The sequence below is a fragment of the Acanthochromis polyacanthus genome, chromosome 18 (assembly GCF_021347895.1).
Source record: "Acanthochromis polyacanthus isolate Apoly-LR-REF ecotype Palm Island chromosome 18, KAUST_Apoly_ChrSc, whole genome shotgun sequence".
Classification (NCBI taxonomy): Eukaryota; Metazoa; Chordata; class Actinopteri; family Pomacentridae; genus Acanthochromis; species Acanthochromis polyacanthus.
Window position 1 is genome coordinate 12,378,955 of NC_067130.1, and position 27,732 is coordinate 12,406,686.

At 40.5% G+C, this 27,732-nt stretch overlaps 1 protein-coding gene across 1 annotated transcript in view; it reads left to right on the forward strand.

Moving 5' to 3' along the window:
* Positions 1 to 27,732, forward strand: part of LOC110953636 (macrophage mannose receptor 1) — a 30,041-nt gene extending 2,309 nt beyond the window's left edge. The window contains 67 exon segments of the mRNA XM_051938944.1: positions 663 to 808; positions 903 to 1,015; positions 1,277 to 1,416; positions 2,769 to 2,992; positions 3,094 to 3,200; positions 3,277 to 3,395; positions 3,499 to 3,634; positions 4,278 to 4,360; positions 4,453 to 4,572; positions 4,676 to 4,777; positions 4,856 to 5,014; positions 5,183 to 5,265; positions 5,417 to 5,558; positions 5,651 to 5,695; positions 5,776 to 5,943; positions 7,853 to 7,972; positions 8,074 to 8,097; positions 8,100 to 8,132; positions 8,135 to 8,227; positions 8,397 to 8,492; positions 8,495 to 8,538; positions 8,634 to 8,775; positions 8,910 to 8,993; positions 8,996 to 9,038; positions 9,189 to 9,318; positions 9,320 to 9,346; positions 9,458 to 9,482; positions 9,485 to 9,601; positions 9,715 to 9,769; positions 9,886 to 9,952; positions 10,551 to 10,684; positions 11,609 to 11,652; positions 11,783 to 11,956; positions 12,105 to 12,259; positions 12,402 to 12,515; positions 12,633 to 12,748; positions 13,099 to 13,256; positions 14,073 to 14,278; positions 14,360 to 14,537; positions 15,941 to 16,165; positions 16,550 to 16,719; positions 16,812 to 16,882; positions 17,272 to 17,372; positions 17,503 to 17,622; positions 18,807 to 18,926; positions 18,929 to 18,943; positions 19,023 to 19,174; positions 19,313 to 19,412; positions 19,510 to 19,649; positions 19,651 to 19,674; positions 19,676 to 19,747; positions 20,170 to 20,235; positions 20,237 to 20,305; positions 20,307 to 20,355; positions 20,463 to 20,481; positions 20,483 to 20,528; positions 20,530 to 20,687; positions 20,689 to 20,708; positions 20,829 to 20,866; positions 20,868 to 20,925; positions 20,928 to 21,011; positions 21,172 to 21,189; positions 21,192 to 21,236; positions 22,317 to 22,412; positions 22,415 to 22,461; positions 27,201 to 27,396; positions 27,431 to 27,732. Coding sequence (XP_051794904.1) covers positions 663 to 808; positions 903 to 1,015; positions 1,277 to 1,416; positions 2,769 to 2,992; positions 3,094 to 3,200; positions 3,277 to 3,395; positions 3,499 to 3,634; positions 4,278 to 4,360; positions 4,453 to 4,572; positions 4,676 to 4,777; positions 4,856 to 5,014; positions 5,183 to 5,265; positions 5,417 to 5,558; positions 5,651 to 5,695; positions 5,776 to 5,943; positions 7,853 to 7,972; positions 8,074 to 8,097; positions 8,100 to 8,132; positions 8,135 to 8,227; positions 8,397 to 8,492; positions 8,495 to 8,538; positions 8,634 to 8,775; positions 8,910 to 8,993; positions 8,996 to 9,038; positions 9,189 to 9,318; positions 9,320 to 9,346; positions 9,458 to 9,482; positions 9,485 to 9,601; positions 9,715 to 9,769; positions 9,886 to 9,952; positions 10,551 to 10,684; positions 11,609 to 11,652; positions 11,783 to 11,956; positions 12,105 to 12,259; positions 12,402 to 12,515; positions 12,633 to 12,748; positions 13,099 to 13,256; positions 14,073 to 14,278; positions 14,360 to 14,537; positions 15,941 to 16,165; positions 16,550 to 16,719; positions 16,812 to 16,882; positions 17,272 to 17,372; positions 17,503 to 17,622; positions 18,807 to 18,926; positions 18,929 to 18,943; positions 19,023 to 19,174; positions 19,313 to 19,412; positions 19,510 to 19,649; positions 19,651 to 19,674; positions 19,676 to 19,747; positions 20,170 to 20,235; positions 20,237 to 20,305; positions 20,307 to 20,355; positions 20,463 to 20,481; positions 20,483 to 20,528; positions 20,530 to 20,687; positions 20,689 to 20,708; positions 20,829 to 20,866; positions 20,868 to 20,925; positions 20,928 to 21,011; positions 21,172 to 21,189; positions 21,192 to 21,236; positions 22,317 to 22,412; positions 22,415 to 22,461; positions 27,201 to 27,396; positions 27,431 to 27,732 — 6,887 coding nt within the window.

The window sequence follows — 27,732 nt, forward strand, 5'->3', positions numbered from 1 at the left end:
CGTATGTGTAGTGTTGCATCAGTTTTACATGTGCCTCTTTTCTCCCAAAAAAATCTTTAAGGCCATGTTGTGACATGTATGTAATATATATTTAACTTATTTTTGGATTTATTAAGAATCACAGTGTGGTGAAGTGAGTAGGAAAAATTGAAACATCATGTGACGGGTGCATCCACAAAAAACTAAAATTGTGCTTTAGCTGCTTGCTATTGGATGAAGTTGTCAGGGGAAATAAGAAACCAAGAAAACAGAGCGACAAACGGTAGCCTGTGTGGAACTGAGTTGGAGGTAAAAAGTTGCAACCACAATAGTGTAACTATAATTTATAAGGCACTTCTTAAAATCTAAGTTACAAAGTGCTTTACAAGGCCGTGAAATATTACAGACAAGTCATAAACATCAAGTTCTAAAAGAAATAAAAAACACAACTTGGTGTATAAAAAAGCAATATAGAGTTGGGAAAAGTTCAAATTTAAATAACCAAAATCATGGACAGTTCTCCAATAAAGTCATGGACTGAAGCAACCTGTTTTCTCAGAAGAAAAAACAACATTCCAATGCCTCAGGTCTGGAGTGTCTCATATAGATATAGTGGAGAGAGAAGCCATGAAGGTTCCTAAAAGTAATCATGAAAACCTGTATATTTTTAAATATATTTTCAGCCCACAGCCAGTGCCTGGCAGGCTGGAGAGCTTACGAGGAGAAATGTTACTTCTTCTCAACTGATACAAAGACATGGACGGAGGCAAATGCTTTCTGTTCGGAGCAGAAAAGCAACCTGATGAGCATTCAGGACAATCAGGAGAGGGTGAGACACACCGACACGGACGAGATTCCAACAGTGGATGTTTTCTTATCGTTTCATGCTGGATTCATGTATTATTATTTTGTCTTTTCTCTAGCTGTGGGTGAGGACACAAATCGGCACAGAGATCTTCTGGATCGGCCTGAATGACCATGTCGTCGAAGGCACCTATGAGTGGAGTGATGGGAGTCCTTTTATAGAATACCTACAGTATGTACTACAGCAACCACTACTATAGCAACGTCAGACTTCTTCATTTATTAACCGTTCTGACATCTATTGCATGCATCCTTCCTCTGTTACTCTTCTTTTTTTACCTGTTAAAAATTTTTTGCTTTCTCTGTCAAGTGCCTAAGACCCCTGAGATAATATCACAAAAGCGTGAAATTTTTTCCACATAGTGTTTTAGATTGCTGGTGTGGACTTGCAGATGTCTTTTTCCAGCATTTATCTAATAAAGTCTTGTTTCAGATACTGGATGCCGGGTCAGCCTGATAACTACGGCGATGAGCCCGGGGAGGACTGTGGGCAGGTGGTAGGAAGTAGCTATGGACAGTGGAATGACGAAAACTGCGATGCTAAGAGGAAATATATCTGCAAGCACGTCAACGGTAAGTCCACTAGCATGCGTACAATCAAATTTGTTTTATCTCTCCAGCTACTCGAGCAATAAAAATGACTAAACTTAAAGAGCCCATGTTGTGCTTTTTGCTGCCTTGTGCCCTTCTTGTGTAACTCACTAACTCACAAAACCCAGAGAAAACTGCTCGTTACCTACCTGAAACACCTTGTTTGAGGTCCAGGCTTGCTTATTTGCATCATCGTGTAACATATTTGCATAATACCTGGCTAGCAGCTAGTTTAAACAAAGAATAAGCAGCTTCCTTACAGTCTGTCATCATTTCGTCCCTGCTAGAGCTACGTTCCTGAGATTGTGGTACACTACCGATGTGACCTCGCTTTTGTGAGGCCAGCTGACCAATCAGAGCAGGAGAGGGGTGTCTTAACCCTCCTGTTGTCTTCATTTACGAGCACCAAAAAATACTGCTTCCTTGTGTAAAAAAAAAAAAAAATCCCAAAAATTCCCTAAATTTCTGAAAATTTGCAAAACCTTCAGGAAGAAAATTAGAAGGTTCCCTTCAAAATTTTATTTAAAATGAAAACAAATTTGGCAAGAAAATTCTTGTAAATATTTTCAAAAAATGAGTAAAAATCTTCCCAAAAATCCTAAAAAATATCTAAAGTGATTCCATATATATATATCAGTAAAACTTCTACTATTCTCTTAAGAACATTCACAAAAAAATCAACCAAAATCCAGCGAAATTCGCTGGATTTTGGTTGATTTTTTGTGAATGTTCTTAAGAGAAATTTTTGACATTTCTTTTTTTTTTTTTTCCCACCAAAAAATGTTAAAAGATTTTCCAAAAATGTTGAAAATGTGGACATTGGAAGTTTCACTGTGAAATTCTTTTTTTTCCACATTTTTAAACTTTAAACTGAGTGAAGAGACTAAAGAGCTGAAACTGAATGTTTCAGAGTGAGCAGAGATGCTGCAGCAATGTACAGTATGGGAAGAATAATATCCGTTTTGAACAATAAATGAAGATGCACACTGTTTTGGTTGTGACGCAGAACTTTGCAAACATATTTTGAAACCAGCATCATGTAGGGTTAAATTGGCTAGATTTTTCTCTTTCTGCAGTGCTTTGCTTCGTCTTTATTCACAGAACTAACATACATTTTAAAAAAAACATCAGCGCACACATTCGCATTTCCACCTTCTGTGATTATTAGAAGCGCATCAAGTCACCTACATCCTCATGCAGGCACGCAAGCATGTTCCATTTCAGCAAGAGATGCAAACAACACAGGGATCTGTTCATTGTAACGTCCCTCCAGGTCAACTGTACCCACTTCATGCTCACCAAACATTAAACTTACAACACTTTCTGCTCCACAGAAAACCCGGGCCCACAGTGTGACTTATCTAACGGCTGGAGGCAGTACGGCTCCGACTGCTACAAGCTAAACGCGGATGTAAGGAAGAGCTGGAATTTAGCCAGACATGACTGCGTGATGGAGGGAGGAGATCTGGTGTCCATTACCACAGCCGAGGAAAACCAGTTTGTCAGCGCAACAATGGGCTCGGATCACCTCGACCTCTGGATTGGACTTTCCAATCTGGTGAGAGGAACATTGTGTGATGCTCCATTATGTCTCTATAATTTAATATTACATATGAATAGTGAGCATATAAATCATGAAGATGAACTTTACTTCTCCAGAAATGCGGCAAGCTGTCATGTGAAGTTGAAGTGGGGAACAAAGACCTCGCCTGGTCTGACGCTCGAAAAGATGAGTACAGAAACTGGGACGCAAATGAACCCGTAATGTAAGAGATTGAAATACGAGCCGTTTAAACTTCAATATTAGCTTAGTAAATCTGACTCGAAGCTTGTGTTCTGCAGGGATACGCAGGCCGGCACATGTATCGGCGTAATCAAAGACTCCACGGAGGATTTTGGAAAATGGAAGTCCCACGTGTGCAGATATGAGCGTCCCTACATGTGTAAACGTCCCCTGAACAGTAAGCAGAATTGCTTTGGAAATACAGACAGGATATTGTTTATCTTTATTATAATGTTTCAATTTCTGCTTCTCACTCTGACCTTTTCTTGCTCTTCCTCCAGCCATCTGCCACCCCGGCTGGCAGAGCTTTGCCGGCAGTTGTTACTGGTTCGTCAGTAATGTCAACATGTTGACCACGTGGCACGAAGCTTCCAACGAGTGTGCTAACTATCAAGCTCACCTGCTCTTCATAAACAGGTAGGGAAGGCCGACCTCGCATTCATTTATTACATATTTAAAAGAACTTCCAGAAAGTTACATTCAATCAATTAATTTATTTCCATTGTGAATTAGAAAATGAGGTATTAGCAATAGTTTGTGGTGGTTAATGTTTGCAAATTTTATATTCACTGACCACTATTGCTGTTAATCTGTGCTGTTGTTTGTTCCATATTATAACGTTTCGGTGAATTCATCACATATATAATAGGATCTACGGTGGTGGAAGATAGACACGAGACTTCTTAGCTCTGCTCATTGGAGAGGAAGCAATTGTGTCAGATAAGCACTTTTAAGGCAAGAAGGGATTATTTTCATAGAAAAAAAATATAGAATTTTGTTACACAGAGATTCTTGAAGACTCTCAAAATAGAATTATGAAACCAAAAAGGTGTACACTATGGACTCTTAAGGTACAAATAAAAGTTTTTTTGTTTTTTTTGGTTAGATCAGTGACTGGAGAGGAATAATTTAAAATGTCACTTGTAGCCATAGTGTCCTCTCTTCAGTCTGGGTTGAATAGTCTTGATTTAATGAATTCACTTTTCTTGGTTACTACCAAAATCTCCATTGGGTTAGCCACATAGTAGAGAGTCTTATCTGTGCTGTTTGTCCTCTACAGTGAAGACGAACAGTTTTTCATAAATGGGAAACTTCCAGACTTTCATCATGTGGATATTCCTGACATCTGGATTGGTTTGTCAGGTACTTTACACTCTGAAGCTGCCCTTTTATGTAATAAATGTGATTAGTAAAAATGCTATTTACATTAACTCTCTGGATTGTCATGTTACCAGACATGTACCAGGATGGAGATTTCAAGTGGGTGGATAAAAGCGAGATTAAGTATTCAAATTATGGATCTGGTTGGCCCAGAAACACTGAAACGATGTGGGACTGTGGACAGATCTACACAGGTAGGGCCGGCACTCTGCCACTCTTAGCTTCAGCTGATTTTCTCTTCTGATGTCAGGCTGGCATTGCATGAGCGACATCAGCAGAATTTGTGTTGTTGTCCAGGAAATTATGAAGGCAAATGGGAAACAACCAACTGCTTCAAGAGCCTGGGCTATGTTTGCGAGATAACGGGAGGACAGAACCCAAAACCTACATCAGCTCCTGGTCAGTGAAACGTTAAAATCCCTCTGCACAGACTGTCTACTCTCAGCTTTGTTAGTAACTGTTTGTCGTCTGCTTCAGATTCCCACTGTGATAAAGGATGGTTGCTGTATGGGGACCACTGCTATCACTTTGAGACTGAAGTGGTGAAAAACTGGCAGGACGCCGAGGCTCACTGTACCTCAGAGCAGGGTCACCTGGTCAGCTTCCACACACAGGATGAGCTGAGTTTCATCACAGGTGAGGAGCTCAGAAAGCACGTTGACTCATCAGATTATCTTGAATTAACTCAGCAACAAATTATCTGAGTGTCAGTGCAGGGACTGTAAGGCTGTAGTTTGTAATTTAAATGAATATGATACTCTCATCTGGCATTTTGATGAGATCTCTTGTGTTTTTTTAATGCAGCTCACATGCCAGGGGAGGCCTGGGTGGGTTTGAATGATATCAATATTGAAAACCAGTTTGTGTTCACCGATGGAACACCTGCAGTAAGTGACAAACACCAGAAGTAACATTAACCTGTTTGACGTTAATAAATTCCTGATATCTTTGTTGCACTGAGTAAAAGTGTTAAAAGCATTTGAATCTGTTCTGTTGAGGAACACCTCTCTCTGTGCTGCTGTTTTCTCCTGATCTCAGGACCTTCTTTTCTGGGCGCCTAATCAGCCAGACAACTACATGAACGAGGACTGTGTGCAACTCAGAGGAATGACTCACCACGAACCTGGTCTGCTCAATGATGACCTATGCAGTGCCGCAAAGGAATATATCTGCAAAAAGGGTGTGCCAGTCGCAGCTGTGATGCTTCGTGTTTTATTCACATAACTCTAATTGTATTCGGGCTTATCTTGTCTTTGTTGTGTCTTTCTGCAGCCAAAGGACAAGGACCTCCCCCTGATCCTCCCACAGATGGACCAGGTCAGCCTCGTTCTGATCTATTTAGACCTGAAAGTGTGTTTGCTTTCCTCCTGATGTGCGAACTGTTGTCTTTGTTACAGGATGGAATGAGAAATGTGGGACTTGGACGGCCGACCCTTTTAACGACTTCTGCTACCTGTTTAACTACCTGTCGCTGAGGACGTGGTCGGAGGCTCGAGCTGACTGTGTCAATCAGGGAGGAGACCTCGTTAGTATCACAGAGCCCTTTGAACAGGCCTTCATACAGGGTACAACCTTTACTTTAAAATTCTGACACGTTTTATGTGTAAGAACTTTGACACTTGTCCTGAGTCTGCTGATTTCTATTACTGCCTGTTCGTTATTTACTACTAAAATGTTTGTGTTTGTCCCTGTAATTCCTCTGGTGATTATTTGAGTGAAACAAAAGGATAAGAGGAGACAATGAGAGACTGAGAAGAAAAACCAAAACTGCTGGATGAATAAAATACATGCTGCATGGCTCAAACAGTGAACAGAGGAGGAGGTTTTTGGAGATACATTCAGCATGGTGAAACATCTTTCTACAGCTGTTGAACAAAGTGGAGAGGAAGCATGGAGATGTTCTTATTGAAAGTGACTCAAAATCCTCGAAAACTTTGTCAATTTTAAAAAGTAATCAAAATTTTTCTTAAATGACTTAAACCTGTCAAAAACTGTTTTCAAAGTGTCGGTATTGACTCAGAACTTGTCCAAAATAACAGAAATGTTCCAAAATAATTTAAAAATTGTCTGAAAACACTCAAAATTTGTCCAAAATGTTGAAAATGTGCCTAAAATGACTCACAATAAGTCTTATTTGACTTAAATTTGTCCAAAATGATCATGAGAGGAAAGTCCAACGTACTGGATGAATAAAATAATATCTATGAGACACACAAAATGACAGACTTACAAAGCAAAAAATGAGACATAAAACAACAATAAATGGTAACAAAATGACCCAAATAACACACGATGACAAAAACGAGACAAAAAAATGACACAAAAGGTCAAAGAACAAGATAAAGTGACAGAAGCAAGACATAAAACACAAGACAAAGTGACAAAATGAGACCAAATGCCACAAAACAAGTCGAAAACAATAAAAACGTGACATAAAATGAGACACAAAACAAAAAATTACAAGACACTACACAAAACAACAACAAAATAGACACAAAATGACCTGAAAGATGCAGAAAAAGACAAATATGAGATAAAAAATGACTCAAAATGGGGAAAAAAGACAGTGAGTTTCTGCCTGACTTTATCTAAAGGTGGCTGCAAACGGTCCAAGTTATGTCTTTGATGTGACAAAAAATCAGGGTCACAATGAAATTTTCTGAATGCATTTTAAACATTTGAGAAAAATGTTAATATCATGCAGTTGGAATGTGAGACTTTCTTAGCAGTCAGCCAACTTTTATGTTGAGCTTTAGGTTTCACCAAGAATTACTTTACTATCATAGATACTTTAGTATTTAATATTTTTTCTTGAAATATCTTATCGTTTTTTCCTAGTCATACCCTGGTCATATCCTGATCAGCCACATCTTTGTTCTCTAAAACATCGGGGCGGTGACACAGTACCAGAACAGCTGATAGCAGCAAATCCTTTTAGGGCTTTGGGTTGTGGATCAGTACAACTTGGTCTGTCGCATTCACAGAGGCTTGATTAGGTTTGGATCTGGTGAGAGTTTGGTGGCGAAATTAAGGACTTGTGCTCATTATCGTGTTCCTCAGACCATTTGTGAGAAAGTAGCATCAACATCAAACCCGACAGGTTCTCCCAGCAGGACATCACTATTTTTGGTTGCTTTAAGCCGCTGTGGAGACTTTTTGTTTGACTATGGCATCTTTAAAATGACTCTTACCGCTTTTCTTAGTAGAAAAATGACAAAATTGGTGAATCTGTTGTTTTTTACACTTGTTTTGTTAAAGGAAGTGTGGCCATGTCTTTTTTGAGCACCAAAACAACATATAGCATCTTACAGAGCCACTGGTTGCACAGGTGAACCCCAGGACATGTGACCACAATCAGAGGTCAAACAGGCTTGAAAGAGGGCAGTGAAATGCTGCTAGCTGTCAAGTGTTGTTTCTTTGCTCTTGTCTACTGTCTGTGACTCTCTCTAAGTTGCGTTTGCTGCTTCCCCTCAGGTATCATCCAGCAGACTCCCACTGGGATCTCTCTGTGGATGGGTGGCCACGACTCCATCACTGAAGGTGGCTGGGAGTGGATGGATGGTTCTCCTTTCAGATACATCAACTGGAATGCAGGTTTTGTTTGAGGCCAACCATGGCGAGTGACTTGTGTGAGCGATAAACATTATTGTCTTGGTGAAAAAAAAGACAACTGGGTTTGTGTTGCTTTCTCACAGGTAACCCAGACGACTTTGATGGTGAAGCTGTCTGTCCATACTTGTAAACAACGGCTACTGGATGACGACAACTGTGAGAACAAGAGAGGATACTCTGCAAGCGCAGAGGTGAGAAAAGTTGCTCCAGTTGTTGTTGACACCTGCAAAATGATAAGTGAATATCGAGAGTGTTGATGCATGCTTTCTTTTTCAGAGTCATGCCTGAACTCCTCCACCTCATGATGGTAATGATGATGCCTCAAAAAGATTACATGTGCTCTTTTTTTAAAAACAGCAACTCATTAATTAACTAATAAGTACTACTGTAAAATCTTCTATTGCAGGTTTTCTCACAGCACTGGTTTGCCAGGACACCAACGCTGTCCTTCACTGTCCAGATGAAAGTGTAATTAACATCCAGTCTGTTTTCTATGGACGAAAAGTGATGAGATCTGTCCACACATGGGTGGAACATCAGGTAATGAAGTGTTTGGTTTTTTTTATAAGTCTTTATCTGGAGTTGCTCATCCTTCTGTAGTGTTGCTTTTGACTGTGTTAATCTTATCTGTTCTCCAGGACAGTGCACAGTACCAGGCATGCTCGCCCAATACAGAAAGGCATGTGACAACCGTGCTTTCTGCTTTGCGTACGCCCACGTGGAGAACGATCACCTGCCCGATGTTTTCAAATATCTGGAAATTGTCTTCAGCTGTGAACAAAAAGGTGTGTTCTTCGTCTTCTTTTAGTCGCTTTGTCATTTTTAGAATGAACGGTCCATGCTTCCTTAAGTTTCACAGAATGAGCTATTCTAATCACGACCTCAGGCTGATGTTTTGTCTTGTGCTTTGGCTGCTCAGTGTGTCTGCACGGCCTGGGTGTTGAGGACGGGAACATCACGGACACTCAGCTCACTGCTTCCTCGTCCAGTGGCACGTTCGGGCCGTCCTGAATGGAGATACCTGCTGGATGCCTTCAGAAAGCCGTACGTACCAACACAGTTGCCTCACATGTCGACAGTTAAAGGGAAGGACAGAGTTCAGACTTTTATGCACAGCAGAGATCTTCAACTTTATTTGATGTTGAAGTTGGTCAAATGTTGTAACATAACTCTGTATCTCATGTCTGCTTAATTCCAGCAACCTCAAGCTGATTCAGGCAGACCTGGGCCAGATCAGAAAAGTGACAGGGATCGTGATGCAGGGTTGCCCTCAGAGTGATAACTGGCTCACCAAATTCAAGATTCAGCACAGCAAAGATGGAGCAACCCTGGACCGACTACACAGCTGACGGTGATGTGAGGAAGGACCAACACACTTGAATGTTTCCAAGCCCAACTTGAAAGATCTCGTACAGGTTCTCTTGCTTAAATATTTGTATTAATCATTCTGTATTTCCCCTTCTCCAGTCTTTCCCAGGTTCAAGCGACAGGAACACCCTGACACTTACCTACTGGGCACACCAGTGTCAGCTCAGTTCATCCGCATCCTTCCAGTGGAGTTCAACGGTCAGGCAGGCCTTCGCTTTGAGGTCTTAGGATGCTCGCCTGACTGTAAGAAACCATTTTACAAGTTTGATAAGTATACTGCTAAATTCCAAAAACTGTCATGTTGTTTTTTGTCATTTAAAGACTGTTGGTAAATAAAAAAAGCTGTGGTCCAACAGATGCAGTTTCATGTGCATCCAAGCCCAACTTCGACCTTGCCAGTGATCGAATGACGTGAGTAAGACAGGAAAAAGTCACACATATAGTGACATACTGCTTATTTTGTTCTTTTGTTGTAGTTTGTGTGATGCTGGCATTCATCATAAAACCTGTTGTGCTGTGTTTTTCAGTGTCCACTGCCCGGCACACTGCGCCAAAGAGTATTACACTGTGTACGGCTCTACAGTGTATCGTGGGGTACGTAAATACAATGTCTAATCTGTGCACTGCAAAACTCAAATCTTACCAAGTCTATTTTTCTTATTTTTAGTCAAATTGTCTCATCCCACCTGATTTAAGATAAATTCACTTAGCAAGTGACATTTCAGCAAGATGGAGGCATTTGTTTTAAGACAAAGCGTCTTAAATGTCAAACAATCTTGAAATGATCTCGTTTTGAGTTGTATTTTACAAGAAAGAAAACTCAAAATAAGTTTAATACATCTCAAATTAGGCGGTAACATGAAGAAAAATCTATTTTGAGTGAAAAACTGCTATTTTTTAAAGCATGTCTGACTTAAGACACCTAAGCTTGACAATCCTGGTAAAATATAGCTTAAAATAAGCTAATTTTAAGATCTCAATATTCAAAATATCATCTTATTTCAAGAAATCTTACCAAGCCATTTTTCACTTGTTCTATTGAGAGATTTTTTCACTTAGTTCAAGGTAAAAGGTCCTTGAAATAAGTTTTTTTTTTTTTCTTGTTTTGAAAAGGGAATTTTTTTCCAGTGTCTCACAAATACATTTTATCTGCTATTTAATTGTAATATTCTTTCTTTCTCTCTAAAAACAGGATTCCAACATCTGTGCAGCTGCTATCCATGCTGGAGTGGTACTAAACGAGAATGGAGGAGACTGCACGCTGTTGAAAACCGACGGGCAGGACTTCTACGCCGGTTCCACGAGGAACGGCATCACCTCGAGACAGTGAGTAGATCGGTTTTCTGACCTAGGGATACCCAGGTGGTATTAGTGCAGTTTCTGAGAAGTGCATGAAAAAATTAGCAACACTAATATGAACCAGTTAAAATTCAAGTTTGATTAATAAAAGAATACGCTGACCAAATCATGAAAACTACTTAGCAAAAACAAGAGAAGTCTGACCAGTTAGCTTATAGCTAACAATGAATCAATGAAATAAAGAGCTGAAAGTAGGAGAAAGTCAGCTGAAAGTAAGAAAATGAAATAGCTAGCTCAACTAATGGGGGGGAAATGTAGCTAAATACTGGATAAAAGGCAGTTTGTCCCACTTATGTCTCTAGTGTGACAAAATATTAGAATCACAATGAGATTTATTTTTCAAATAAATCATTTTCAGAAAAACACGTAGTATCATTAGATATAAATCATTCAATATTTAAAACTGAAATATGTTTCTAAACAAATTTTGCCAAAAAAAAAAAAACTTTCAGGAAATTCAAATCTTGACTCCTTTCTCTTAAATTATCAATTTTGTGAGATCGCTGACGGGTGTTAGCTTAATTGTAACGCTAACAGTAGTGGAAGATGGTTTTGGGGCTACATAGTTAGCAAAAGGTTTGATCATCTTGGGGAAGTATATCTATAGGTAATTGAAAAATAGTTTAATATATAGCTAAATGTAATCGATACATGGTTTAAACATCAGCTAAATGAAAGTGAAATGTAACAAGATTTACAGTAGTTTAAAATCTAACAATTTTGGAACATAATGGATGGTGCTGATAAAATGATAAGAACCTCATGTGATGGGCCTGTGAGGAAACACATAAGGTTGCTGATCACTGCCCTAACAGTCTGTTTTAACTGTGCAACATAACGATCTAGAGATGCTAATTCAGTAACAAAAAACATAAAATTTCATTTCTACAGATATGATGGCAGCTATGACGTGTCTTACACTTTTGCAGATGGAGGTGAGTTCAATCCCTCAGCCTCCTGTGGACACGCTTGTTTTTAAATAAAAAGCAAAGGCTTCTGTTAGTCGCTTTTTTGTATTTTTCTGCACGATAATGCACCAAATCATTTTATTCCTCTCTGCCACAGAACTGAGGTGTTCAGGACTCGACTGGTATGAGTTTGGAGAGTTCTGCTACAAACCTTTTGAAGAAAAAAAGACGTGGCATCAGGCTCGGGACGCCTGCAGGAAAGTGGGCGCTGATCTCGTGTCCATCCTCTCGTTGACGGAGCAGATGTGGCTGGAAAGCTACTTGTACCCGGGTATGACAGAACAGTAAAGGTTTAGAGAACACACTGTTACACACCCACTGATTCTCACGTGAAACATTTATAGACCTTGCTTTAATTTTGAAGATGTCAGCTTGAAAAAGTTCGTTCATGCGGTAAACAAATTTGCTCCCCGTTCCAGCCACCAGTGATGTGTGGACGGGCCTGAATGACCTGGTCTCGTCTGGATGGTTCATGTGGTCTGATGAGTTGTTAGTGCCTTTCACCTACTGGGCTCCAGGTGAACCCAACAACCATGCCGGATTCAGCGAGGACTGTGTCAAGATGCTATTCCAGGTGAGGAACTTGAAACCTCACAAGTATCAAATATTTTATTCTACAGATAAGACACTTTTCAAACCAAACTGCATCCGCTTGTATTATTCAGTACTTGCAGCTCATTGTCTTTGCATTCATGTTAATTTTATTTTCGTTCCAGACTGGCCGATGGAATGATGTGGCTTGTACAGAACTCAATACCTACATTTGCAAAATGCCCAAAGCACATTACCCACTGCCCTCTGTGAAACCCACCGTTTATGGATGTCCTCAGGTAGTACATTCTGTCTTTCTGTTTCTCTTTTTTTCAAGCTTAGATCTAAGATATGCAAATTGTGCACCTTAATGACGATGCATTTTTAATAACAAGATGGTTTTTGTTGTGCTTCAGGGCTGGGATGCGTACGGCTACGGCTGCTACTGGATGGAGGAGACGCCCAGGACCTGGACTGAGGCTCAAGAATTCTGTAAAGAAGCAGAAGGCTTCTTGCTGCACATCGGAGACATGTGAGTCGGGTCTCTACGTTTCAGATTATGTATCCAGATAGATTTTAGAGCTCATTCTGAATGTGCTGCAGCCTCATTCTGTCCTCTTTTATCTTTAGGAGTCCCCCCCCCCCCCCCCCCCTTTTTATTCCCAGTGGTTCACTTTTTATGCATTCATGTGGAATATTTAGGAATTAATAAGAAATTGAACTGATTAATAATGGTGGAATATTCTGCATATTTATGTTTTCAGTTATTTAAATATGACATTCTGATATATAAGCGCTGTTAATATTGAGTGATAATAAATCATGTTTTTGTGCGTAACTGGCACTTTTCTTATAATCTCTTTTGTGTGTTTTTCACCACAGCTACGAGCAGGCACATTTCACAGTGGTAATGTCAGAAAAGACGGGTCTGTGGTGGATTGGCCTGCGTGCTCGTGGAGAGACGGGTATTGCAGGGGTGGACTACGTCTGGGACAACGGTTCACCTCTCACCTTCACCCACTGGGACAGAGAACAGCCAGGTACTGACCAAACATTTACCCCAGTATCAGCTGGACAGGGCAATATATGGGTCAATATATAATTGTGAGACTTTTGGTGTCATAGTTGACATTTTTTGCTGTTTTCAGGCCTAAAATCAACATGGCCGCCTATAACAAACACCATTTTAACAGAAAGATTCTTCTAAAATTATATATACAATAGAAAATTATTTATAAGGATGTTGTAGTAAACCTGTTGACATGCCATAAATCTACACTTGACTCTCACACTACTTTATATTAAATAACTCAGAAAGCCTTGGAGTCTTTCAGTCTTTTCTTCAGGAGGAAATGACATCATGTGGAGCAGGTCATGTGATCTGGAATTAACACACTTCCTAGAGAGGTGTTTTTGGAATGGGTAACTTAGTTGAAAGTGACTTCTCAGACACAGATACAATTTGTCATTTTCCATATTAAAATTTGATATATTGCCAAAAAATAAACATCTCTCATGATTATCTCAACTTAATAAAAAGAACACAGTCAAAACAGGTTTTGAATAAACTCATTTTATTATCGTTTAGCTAATTAGAAGGTGGTTGTTGTTAAATTCGGACGGTTCTTTAGTTGACATTTTAGTGATATCCAGTCATTCTTTTATTACGAAGTGATTGTTTCCATAATAAATAATTATGGAATTTATAAAGACATGATCATAATGAACATAAAAAACTTTTTTTTTCCTTTTAATAAAAATGTATGCAAGATATATCCCATGGACTTCAGAAGTCACTCGGTTATATATTGACCCATATCCACATCAGAAAACACTAATCTCCTTTTTACCTCCAGATAGCGGAGATGGTAATTGTGTAGCTATGACATCGGGTTCGCCTGGTGGTTTCTGGGATGATAAGCCGTGCACAGAGAAATACACCTTCATCTGTGAAAAACCCAGACCTGATATCAGCCCACCCACAAAGGCCCCGACTCCTCCTACTTCACACGGCTGCGCTTCTGACTGGTCGGCGATGCCCCACTTCAGGCACTGTTACAAGGTAAAAACAGCGGTGAATCAAACATCTACAGCTGTGATTCATTAGATCAGTGGTTAACTCTCCAGTACTGATCTACTGCAGCTCTTCCATGAAGTGGACTATTCCATGAAGAAGAGCTGGCAAGGAGCGTATGAGGACTGTGTCCTCAGAGGTGCTGATCTGGTCAGCATCCACGGTGAGGAGGAGGAAAGCTTTCTGGCTTTGTACAGCAAAGCCAGCAGCAAGTGGATCGGCCTCAAGCACAACCCTACAGAAGGAGGTGGGTTTAATGTGTTTTAACCCTCTAAACTCCAAAATCTACTCGTGAGTTTGAAAAGCACTGTTACAATTACACTATTTGTCATAGCTTGAAACTGTAAAAATCAATCAAAGTTTATTTGTTTTGCCCTTCACAGCAGCCCGAAGGGTGATCAAAATGCTTCACAGTAAAAAAAAAAAAAAGCAACAACAAGAAAATAACTTAAAAACAGTACAGTAGCTTAAAGCAGGACAATCACACTCACACCTACAGGCAAATTTAGAATAATGAATTATTCTCAGCATATTTTTTGGACTAAAACAGGAAGAATCATCTGATATTTCTTGAATGAATCATGCGGGACGCACTGTTCCATCTACAAATACCATCAAATTTAACCTTAGCCCTTTGACACTTGAGTTTATTTACAATCATATAAAAAAATATTATTTGTGTGTTTTTTTTCAAGCTGATGCTAAATTAAATGGAGATTAACTTGTCTATAGCACATAGAATAGATATATTATAATAATAACAGATATATAAAGTCCCACTCCGATCGGTCCTACGAGAAACCAGTGCTTGTAAAAGGTTTCGAGGTACATACTGAATATGTACAAGCCGGCATTGGGGGGAAAACATACGCTATCTCTGCTGCATTCTGAATGGCAAGCAGTATGATGCATGTTCGCAACAATCAGCGCTAAAGGGTTAAAATTATTTTATTTGATCGACATCAGCTCGATCTATTCACTCCAAATTTAGCCAAAAATCGTCTAAACACTCTTTAGTACAACTGAGAAGTCGTGACTGACTCAGCTGCAACCAACAGTCATGTGACAAAATCTTTTGACTTCTCATTTGAACTGCAAGTAGTGTTCCCACAGAGCAGAAAAGGTCACAACGTGAGAGATTAAGAGAGAAAATAGAACATACTTGAGCGATAAATTAAGTGCAGCATGACTCCTAAACTTTATAAAGAAAAGCAAGTTGTTGGAAGATACATTCAGCTTGGTGGAGTAGTGTGAAAAAACACCTGGTGTGTAAAGGTCTACAGCATCTTAAGCCACTGTATTTCTCCAGTTCTTGTATCACTTTGTAAAAATATCATACATTTTGATTCTAGTTTTTCTCAAAATAATCCAAAAAAAATCATGTTTTTTTTCTGATTTATGGCATTAAAACTGCATCACGTTGCACAGAAGACATGTTCTCTCTACTTCTAGTCATTGTTGGCTAGAAGCTGCTGTCATAGAGGTGCAGGACTTAATATTACAGGAAAAAAAAAAAAAAAGAGCCCTCAGTGAGTAAAAATGTGACTGTAGCACTAAACACCCAGAAACTGCTTGCAGTTAGGGAAACTGTGCAATCTAAATCGTATCCAGATCCACACAGAAAAGCTAACGGCTTCTCATGTCTCGTAGGATATTCTTGGAGTGACGGCACTCCTCTGTCTCACACCAACTGGGGCTATGGGGAGCCCAACAACCATGAGGGCCGCGAGGAGTGTGTGGAGATGGTGAGCAGCACGAACGGCACAGTATCCTGGTGGAACGACCTCAACTGTGACGCTCATCAGGACTGGATCTGCATGATCGCTAAAGGAAAGGACCCCATCATACCTGTAGCTCCCCCACCTCCTGTCCCAGGTAACGTGTCCCTCCTGTGCACAGGGAACAAGCCATGCGTTTGCTTTCCCTGGTGACAGAGCAATTTTGAATGTAATTTAGAGATGAGAGCAAGTTTCACAAATCTTGGAGTTGAATGAACGTACAGGTGTTTCTCTTTCAAGTTAGATAAGGCGAGAACAGAACAGCGGAAGTGGAAAGACACACTCTCTACTAATGTTTTATTTATTCATTTTCTTGATTTATCTTAAGCTACTTTAGGTATTGTAAGATACACCGAGTATTTAGCTTTTCTTCATTTGGTTAAAAAGTCTTAAAAATTTAGTGAACAAAATACTACACTATAAATTACTGTCGTGTAGAAGAATGAGCCTTGTTTGCTTCTCGTCACGTCTCAACCTTCAGCTCCTGACTGCGGCACCAACCCGGGCTGGAGGAAGAACAACGACATCTGCTACTACTACAACGACACCAACATAGTCGACTACTACGACGCTTTGATGGCCTGCTACGAAGAAAAGGCGCTGCTCGTGAGCATCCACGACAAAGACGAACAGGCATTTGTCAACAGCATGGTGAGTCTTTTTAAAGAATTTCTTTAGAGATGATTTGCTGTAAGAAACGCTACAATGAAGTATGCTGACACGATGGTTTGCTGCTCTTCCAGGTGGGGACAGGGAAGGTTACCTCAGCCTGGATTGGAATGTTTATGTTTGGGATTGCAAATGGACAATACATGTACGTATTTGTGACAGATTACGATGAGGTTACATTGAAACAGCAATATAACACAATGAAGAATTTACCTTAATAATATTGCACAGATATGTTTGTCGTTTTTGCTTAGTCTGAGCAGCAGACAGATATTTTCAGATTTCCAGCTAAAAATGATAAACGCATACAACATTCATTTGGATGAGCAATCTAACACTTAAGGCTACAGTCAGTACTTACTAATTAAAGATCAATGAACAAACTTCAACACTGATTTTCACCTAATGAAAGTTCATCATTAAAACCTAGAATTAAACGAATACCACCCTGTAAATGCTCTTTCAGGCAGATCTTAGCTTTTCTACTGCGTGGACGCAGAAGTTCGATAACATTTCACTGTTTGTTCTGCTCAGGTGGGTCGACGGCTCCCCGATAACGTTCACTCAGTGGAACCCAGGTGAACCCAACAATGCCAACGGGGAGGAGCAGTGTGTTCAGATGAACAGGCATCAGGGTACTCCAAATGCATCCACTGAGCAATTAAAGTCAAATAATTGTTTGATTTTTTTTTTTTTAAATTATTGCACATATGTACCAAAGGATTCCCCGGTGCTGATGTTTACAATAAATTCTGGTTTGTGAAGGTGGATGGAATGATGCTAACTGTGGTCGAGGTGGAGCTGGTTACGTATGTAAGAAGCTGCCTGGAGACAATCACACTCCTGCTCCTCCCACACAGCCCTGGGAGGGCAACTGTCCTGAAGGTAAGACACATTTTACATTTATGTTATTAGTAAGTAAGTCTGATGGTTTACTAGGCTCATGCTGATCTTAAACAGCAATAGAATGATCTGTAAAAAAAAAAAAAAAATCATCATCTGATATTGTCCATTGCTTTGTGCCAAACTTTCATAGTTGTCTAACAACTCTGCTGGTTGACATCCCCCTTCATTAGGATGCAGTTTATTTAAATGAAGACATTTCAACTGATTGTTACTGTGGGTCAATACATATTTGAGGGACTTTTGAGGTCCATAGGATATATCTTGCATACATTTTATTAAAAGTAAAGAAGTTTTTTTTATGTTCATTATGATCATATCTTTACAAATTCCATAATTATTTATTATGGAAACAATCACTTATTAATAAAAAAATGACTGAATATCACTAAAACGTCAACTCAATAACCGTCCGAATTTAATAACAACCAACCAATTAGCTCAGCAATAATAAAATGAGCTTATTCAAGATTGTTTTCATTGTGTTCTTTTTATTAAGTTGAGAAAATCATGACAGATATTTCTTTTTCGTAGAAAATAACAAATTGTGTCTGTGTCCAAGAAATCACTTTCAGCTAAGTCACCCATTACAAAAACACCTTGTGAAATGTGTTAATTCCAGATCACATGACCTGCTCCACATGATGTCATTTCCTCCTGAAGAAAAGACTGAAAGACTCCAAGGCTTTCTTTATTTAATATAAAGTAGTGTGTGAGTCAAGTATAGATTTATCACATGTCAACAGGTTTACTACAACATCTTTATAAATAACTTTAAATTCTACTCAGTTATATATACAATATTTAGAAGAATCTTTCTGTAAAAATCCCATGTAGTGTTTGGTTATAGGCGGCCATGTTGATTTTTGACCTGAAAACAACAAAAATGTCAACTATGATACAAAGAAGTCCGCAATTATATATTGACCCCTGAATTATTATCCATGTCAGTACCATGGTGTAAAAAAATCAACATACCACCATAGAGGATTTTATTTATACGACTTCCGCAAAGAAAATGTTTACATCCAGCCCAGGCATCAAGACAATGGGCTTCGTTGTTCTGAGCTGTTTTTCTTGTTACCAATGATATTTTTCACACCAAACTAATTATATCACCTCTGCTCATCCATGAAATGTGACCTATTTACTTTCCCTCCCTGCAGGTTGGATGCGTTTTGGGAACAAGTGCTTCATTTTCAAAGGGAAAAAAGATAACATTAAAGTCAACTGGTCTGAAGCTCAGACCTGGTGCAGAGGCCAAGGAGGAGACCTGGCAGTTATTGATTCCAGTATGAGAATGGTAAGCTCAGCAGATTATCTAATTATCTATTAGTTAAGAGAGACTGCTGTGAATAATTTCATCCTCTTTTATCCTCCAGACTTTGTGACGAGTTACTTGAAGGACCTGCATTACCCCGCGTGGATCGGCCTGTCAGATCTATTGCTTGAGAATCAGTACGCCTGGAGTGACGGCAGCCCGGTGAAGTACACCAACTGGAATGAGATGGAGCCCAACAATCATGAAGGAACGGTGAGCTCATTCTCACACTACAGATTTTCTAATAATTTTTGAAGCATGGCAGGTGAGAAACATTGTGAAGCTCTGTACTTACACACGAGATATTTTGAAACCGAGTTGGCTTTAAGTTTTGGTGTGCTGCTCCAACAGGAACACTGTGTGGTGATGATGCACAACCCTGTGATAAGCGGCAGGTGGAACGACGACGCCTGCCATAAGACTCACAGCTTCGTCTGCTCCAGGAAGAAATGTCAGTAAACACTCCAGCGCTTATTCTTTCTACTCAAACACTATTAACTCCAAACAGGCTTTGCTCATGAACATTTCTCTATTTTTCTTCACATCAGCGAGCAGCATCAACCCTCCTGCTCCGACCACAAACCCCTGCCCATCTGGCTACACCTCCTGGTACCAGAACTGCTACAAGGTGGTGGACACGCCGGCCACCTGGGACGCTGCTGAGGCGGCCTGCCAGCAGGAGGGCGGCAAACCTGGCCAGCATCGACATGAGCTAACGACCAGGCCTTCGTGGCTGGAGTGGTGCTGCAGGGAAAAGCAGATGTCTGGATCGGACTCAGACGCCAGGTGCTGTTGAGGCAAAGATCAAACAATAGTCAACTACAAATATACTACAGTTAGGGCTGGCCCGAATAACGCTCTGGATATTCGGCCCCGATTAATGATGAATATCCGTATTCGGTCTGGTCTGGAATGTCCAACGGGGAGGGGGGGCAATATTCAGTTCTGTTCGTAACGTCCAGTGGTGGGGGTACGAATGAACGGAACGGAACAGAGCAGAGCGAGCCCGCATTACGATCGGTTCAAACAGAGAACCAAAGTCTCTTAATTTCAGACAGTTCAGAAAATGTGTGCCATATCTGCTGGGATATTATTACAGTGCTCACATCTGTCTTTTTAGTGTAATAGATTCTATAAAAGACTTTAACTGTATTAGACTAAGACGGACGCGAGGATGCTCCATTAATTCTTTATCACTTCTATTGCAGGAGGATGGAAGCTATAAGTGGACAGATGGCTGGCCAGTTTTTCTTCCTCACTGGGGACCAGGAGAAGCCCACTAACATCAAGGACGAGGGCTGCGTTAGCATGCATGCTGCACTAGCTTTCCACGGGACCTGGAACGTACACCTACTGTGACCTAACTAAGCCCTACATCTGCAGGATCTCCTCAGGTATTACTCACTGAACCTGAAGTGATGTTTTTACCTAGTGGTTTCTTTTGAACCTCATCACTTGAACTCAAACTATTGTTGACTTTGTAACCTGCATCATCTTTCAGCACAACCGCCGCCAACTCCCGCCTGGTGATGGGAAATGTCTGCCATCCTGGGTCCCCTATGGCCACCCACTGTTACTACGTGTACAACGGTCAAGAGGGCTTCTCTTGGCCGGACGCCCGACATTACTGCCAGTCGGCCAAGACCGATCTGGTCTCGATTCACAGCAGAGCAGAGCAGGAGTTCATCAAGACATGAACTACAACCAAATATCACAACATCTGGATCGCTCACCAGGGACAGCAGCTGTGAGTTCAGAAATTTGAAGAAGAGCAGTGAACTGTTTTATCAGAGAAACGCTGAAAAACAGTTTTGGGTGGATTAAGAGCTACACATATGTGCTAGAAGCTTGTATGTTTGTTTTTCAGTCGGCTGGGCCTGGACAGACAACATGCCTGTGAGCTTCCCTCAACTGGGCTCCCGGTGAACCCAACGAAGCCTTTCATCCTGGGGATGTAGCCGAGGAGACTGTGTGGAGATGTACCACGACGGAAACTGGAACGACGACAACTGCCTGCAGAAGAGAGGCTTTGCTTGCCGCCACCGCCAGTGTAGGACTTCCTTGATTAGTGTTTTTGACAGTTTGATGGAATACAGATGACCTCAGTGTCATTTTGCAACTTCAAGTTCGTCTACAGACGAAAATGTAGAGTCTAACTGGAATGATGAGCAGCAGATTAACAGTCTCTCCCATGTGAAACTCTCTTTCAGACTATACAACAGATGATGACAAAATCCTGTTTTCCCCACTGATGCCCCTACAAGTGGTGGCGGCAGTAAGTGACAATTACAACATCCTTTGAATGCATTTGGTGTACTGGCATAGTGCTACTGACATTGTTTGAGGTATTCGCTCTGTCCCTCACTACAAGGTCCAGACTATGCTATTAACAATTAATATCAACGTGTTAAATCACTTAACTTTACTCACTGTCCCAACAAAATCCCAGCAGTCTTCAGAATAATTCTTAAACCTGATCTACATGGAGTGACTCGTCACTGTAGTTAAAGTTCGTCCAGTTAAATACTGTTGGAGCAACTTCATCAGTCCAGGAAATCTGTCAAATTTGCTCAATAGCTAAAATGAATATATACCTCAGAAGCAGAGTGTTGTACATACATTCCATCCCTTTAATTTAGCTGACTGTCGATGGAAAGCCTGTAATTAGAGGTCTGCTCTCTTTAGCATTAACAGCTACAATGCTCTCAGCTGACAGACACTCAGCTCAAAATCCTAGCTTTGCCTCAGTGTGACCCTCAGGCAGTTCGTTCACCTGGATAGCCGTTGAGCACTTATTTTGTACAACTTATGCTGCAGAGTTCATTAGCGTTGACTTTCAGTTTTTATGGCGCCCTCACTCATTTTATGCGAGCAGTTAGCAAACACACCTGTACTCCATCTCAAACATCGGACTTCCATCAAATCTGTGATATATTGAATTTCATGTCCATCGTCGACCACTTATCAGTTAATATATTTATCAATGAATTGTTATTAACAGTTAATCATTCACATCCTTAGTTTCAGGACTGAAATATCTTATCACGCACCAAGATGGATTTGCAAAATGTTTTAAAAATTGTACAAACTTCATTTGATCTTTTCCTCTATTGCCTCCTTAACGCTAAGAATTACTTTTGAGTAAATGTCTCAACAGCTGCTGGATGATATCAGATCTTAGATCGTCATTGTGAGCATGTTAGCATTTAGCTCAAAATCAAGCTAGCAGGGAACATATTTAGACCTATTTCACCAACTTGCATTTCCTTTTCCAGTGTACCTAGCACATTGTCAAACCAAAGTAAAGTTAATGTAATGCACACAGCTTTAATGAATGTTGTTTTTTTTTCAACAGATGGAGGAGTGATTGCCGGCGCGATTATCGGAGCCATCTTGTTTTGCTGCTTGATAGCTGGACTGCTGTTCTACGTCTTCAGAGTGCGCGGATATAAGTGAGCACCTTGAGCTTGCCAACAAGATCAGCCACTAACGTCGATGTGGTAAGTTATCAATTATGTGATTTGGGAAAGAAACATCTTTACGTTACTGGTGAATGTAAGTGCTGGTTGTGTCAATCTTCTGTTGCAGCCTGCTTTCAAACAACCCCAACTTAGCAGGAGAATCGGACACATAAATCATCAAGCTTTGTACAGTATCAATGGTGATATTTTATAAGCAAATTACTAGTAATGTAGGTTTGGAAAGTCTCCTAAGTTTTGATAATGATTTAACAGAACTGTAAATATTGTAATACGACCAATAAAAGGAAGTATTAAAGATAAAACTTCATTTCGCTGTATTGGTACACATTTTCAATGTGCCAAATATTGTGTAATGTTTACAACAATTATCATGTGATAACATGTTCAAAATTAATCCTGAAATGTTTTTGGAAATTAAAAAAATTGTAACAAAAACCGGGTTCAGGAGGTGCATCAGACATTGGTAGAAAGCTGAAAAAGAGAATGGTTGTCAGCAGGAAACCTCAACTACTCGGTAGCCCCCAGTGGCACTTGAGTTCAGTGAGTAAGGTAAGAGCAGAAGGAGCTGCCACTCGGACGCACTTTCTTCACCCAGAGAGGACCCTCTTTCTGCTGTCGCTGCTACACATACTGCCCGAGTGCAGCTTTTAGGTGGAATATTCCTTTTAACCAGCCCCTCAGGTCTCTCTGGAATACTCGGCTAAACCAACATTTTAGGTGCATGTCCAGGGATTTTTAGTGGAATGTTCCTTTAAGGTGGATGTGTGAGGACCTTGTAGGTGGAATACTTCCTGAAACCAGCCTTTTAGTAGGTCAACATTAAAAGATTTCAGGTGGAATATTCCTTTAAACCAACCTAAATTTCATGTTTTGATCATTATCAAGTGAGAAACCTCAATCCAGACTCCTCATGACGACGTTTGAGATTTGTGCTGCTGTTATTTTAGTCCAGACTAAATGACAGAAATCCACAACTGTAATTTTATTTCAGGACTGTTAATAAATGTAAAAAAAATGTTAAAATTAAAATATTCCATTTGAAGACATATTGCATATCCACATACAAAAAACAATGCCCTGATAGACACTGCCTCAGTAAAACTGTAAATGTATTTTTCACACTCAATGATTTTAATTTACTGTAAATGACACACAAATTGAGAACATTTCTTCAGATTAATCAGATATTGAGTATCAACCTGTGTTGTTTCATATCAAGTATTGTTTCAGCATTGAGTCTCTCAAATATAAATCTAATATTAACACTTAACTCATTTGGTCATTTGATAACACGAGTAGGGAAAACGTTGCTCAGAAAAGCTAGTATTTTTTTCACATTTTTAAGATGGCAAATGTCATTGAGTACAATATCCATCCCCCTACTAAAAGTCACATTTCTCTTTTAAAAACTGTTACAAATCTTACAAAATACACACAAAAACCCGACACAATTACAGTAACTTAAAGTCATGTAGATCGCCGAAATCAATTCCAGTCATACTCAGAGTTCAAATCAACAGATTACTTGATTACATGCTGCAGACTGGCAATCACACAGTATGAAGCGGGGGCTTTTAAGCGCTACCAAAAAGGGTGAAACAGCACCTCCCAAATCTCCATTGTGGCCAAAAATATATTACATCCGTACTGTAAGGAACTACCATAGAGAATGAATGGGAAAAGTTAAGGAAGTTAAGCTTAACTATACGCGGTCCTCGCAAGAAGATCCCCGGTTCAAATCCCGGTCTGGGCCTGGGATCTTTCTGCATGGAGTTTGCATGTTCTCCCTGTGCATGCGTGGGTTTTCTCCGGGCACTCTGGCTTCCTCCCACAGTCCAAAAATATGCTGAGGTTAATTGATTATTCTGAATTGCCCGTAGGTGTGAATGTGAGAGTGAGTGTTCGTCTGTAGATGTAGTCCTGTGACAGACTGGCGACCTGTCCAGGGTGTCCCCTGCTTTCGCCCGAGTCAGCTGGGATAGACTCCAGCGCCCCCCGTGACCCTAGTGAGGAGAAAGCGGTGTATAGAGAATGGATGGATGGACATGTTAGAACCAAAATAATGTGACATTTTAATTTTGAGACTAGTGGAAGACAGACAGGACTTCAGCTTCTCTTAAAGCTGCTGTCCGGAGTTTCCGTTTGTTTTCAATTTATGTATCATTTTTTAACAAAGCTTAAATGTGTTAGTCTAGTTCGATACTATAATATAAAGTTAGTATAACGCGATATGAAAATTTATTCCTGAGCTCCGCCTTCCTCTCATAGACCCCCATGTTATTCCAAAAAGCACCGGTTGCTGCCGACCAATCAAGTTCGAGCTTCAGCTTTGTCATGCTGTAATCAACGGTTACGCGCACAGCAAGCAAGCCCATGCAGAGGTGGGCGAGCTACGCACTACGCAACCGCGCGCACATTTGTTTTGCTTGTGGAGGAGAGAGCATCAGGGCTCAGCAACTTCCAGAAAAGTTACCAATCCCACGGCTTGTCAGGCCAAGAGACTGCAGGACGTTTTTTGGCTCGGGGTGCTCGTGTCGCTCTCCGATCACGGCCTCCATAGCCCGCCTGACGGCTTCGTTTAGATGCCCGACCTCTGGAGGAAGATGTTGGGGCGTCTGGGACATACTCTTCGTCAGAGGAGTCATGCAATTCTGAACTCTAGATAGAAATAAATAAACAATGTAACACATATACACGCGTAAATGCACTAAGTTTGATAAACAACGTCATCGAGAGGGATACACGAGTGTAATCACATATTGAAACTTTACTCGTTAGTCCTAGCAGATTCATGTTATTTTGGTATTAGGACAAGTTAGACTCAATACAGCATTCTAACGTAATTCCTTTATTATTTACTAAATGTAGAAGAGGGGAAAACAGCAAAACAGGCCATATGCTGCAGCACTCCGGGCACTTCTCTCATGTACTGCGCGCGTGCACAAACAAAGGGGCGAAATCAGAGGGAGGGAGGGTGGGACCAACAGTGTTTTGGGAGACGCTGCGATTCAAACTCCGGACAGCAGCTTTAAGGATTTGGAGAGAGCTGTAGGAGAAGTAAAGAAGGGGAAGTTCATACGTCAGGTGGCAGATGAAGATCGACAGAATGACTTTTCAGCACATCAGGTCATACATGAACAAATGGAGACAGATCTTACATTATATGAGGTGTAAAATTTCGACTCCAGTGTTTCAGCTTTTTACATTAACCCAGTAAATATGACAGTCAAAAGTTTAAAAAATAAGTACATTACATATTTGCTTCATTGCTTTGTTTACATTTAAACAAAGTAGTGCTGAGACTGCTGTCAGGAATGTGACTACCTTGATTTCATTGCATTGAAAAAACACCACCGTTCATCCAATCTGATTCAAACTCCCCACTGCACTTCCTCAGGACCCCTGCAATACACCTACCAAGTTTGAGCATGATCTGATGTACCGTTGTCATAGAAACCATTGCATAATGGTTTCTATGCAGAATAAACACCTCTAAAAAAAATTGTTTTGAATTAGACATTCATGCATCATTTAAATCTCAGTGTACAGACAGTTCTGGACAGTGTCTCAAGGATTTCAGCAAGACAACAGGAATACTCTGAAACAAGCAGCAACAACCTTTCTTTCAACAAAATCCAAAAAACCCAACATTTTTGAGGTAAGTGACTTCACTGTTCTGTTTGATGAAGCAAACACCAGAGGAAACATTCAGAAGGCAGTTTTAAACTATTTTTCTACAACTTTGTCCAATTTGTAATGAAATCAGTGAGTCAGAACAGGATATAACACTCAGTTTTGTACTTATCTTGTAATTTTTTAACATCTTGTTATAAAAAACCAACCAGAACTCCTGTAAAGAGCAGGACAAACATTTTTGTTAAGACACAATTGGTTTTAAAGCTTCAGACTTGGAATAATTTGACTGTAACCATGACCAAATGCATAGATATGTTGGGATAGCAGGATTTTTCTACTGGGAAATATTCATTTTGGAATATTTAATGATAATCTGATGTGTTGATGAGAGCAAGATATAAAGTCACTTTTTTCTGATAAGTAAATTAATTCAGTAAGTGTAATAGGTCATAGTTTATTCTGTTTCCTTAACTTGCAACATAGAATCCAAATATGAAATTGGATTATGCTATCCAGCAATATTTTTGTTTTTGGTGGTACAACTTGTCATATCTGCTCAATCAGTTAAGTTCATCACATTTTCTTTTTCATTTTTGTGATCAAGCATTTAATGTTAAAAAAAATATTCTGTATGTTTTGTTTTGTATTATCCAAGTACAAAAGTGTCAGAAAATATCATTGGTTGATTTCTGCATTATTGTTTTTTGGGGTAATGTGTGCTCAAAGATGAGACTTTCAGTGACAATTTCAATTATTTTTTAAATTTCAATTCATGACCATTTTATTTTGATACTGTACCTCAGTGCATTCTGTTAATGGTTTTCAGCTGACAAGGTGAAAAAATTATCTAAAAAGAACAAGCTAAAGATAAAAAAATCATCTAAAAAAAACCCCAACAACCTATAGATAGATATAGGTTGTTTTTTTTTTTAGATGATTGTTTCTGGTTCCGAATGGAAGATTCTAGACATCATCAGCAGAGATTATAAGTATAGGGTTGTGGCGAATGGGCTGGGGAGAGCTCAGCTGCAGGAGAGAGAGGTGTGGAGGGGTGGCGTGAGAGCGTCAAGGTAATTGACACAGGTGATGATAATCGGCTGACCTGATTATCTCCACAGTAGCAGCCGGAGCGGAGGATAAAAGGTCGGGCGGACAGAGAAGACGGAGAGGAGCTGCGGAGAGACAGCGGAGGGCTGCATAAACTGTGGGAGCAGGCGGAGAGACAGCGGAGGCTGCATAAACTGTGGGACAGCGGGAGACAGCGGGAACTGAGAGGCAGCGGAGGCTGCGTCCGGGGGCTGCGGAGAACTTTAAGTAGTAAAGTAATAAACAATATTCCCTCGACAACCAGGCGTGTGTGTATTGAGTGGACCCACGGACAGCGAACCTGTCACATTGGCGCCCAACCGGCACTTGATACACGGGGATGTCTGCGCTCCGGCGGAACCGGTGCAGCCTGTGGCTGCGCTGGCCCAGATGCTCCGGGACTTGGCGGCGATGCACGCCGACCAGGCGGCGGCGAATCGGCAGCACCTGGAGGCGCTGCACCAGCAGACGGAGAGGCAGACCCGCGTCTTGGAACAGCTGTTGTCTCGACCAGGGGGATCACCGGGCTCCTCCTCCTCCATCTCCGGGCTGTCTCTTCAAAGATGA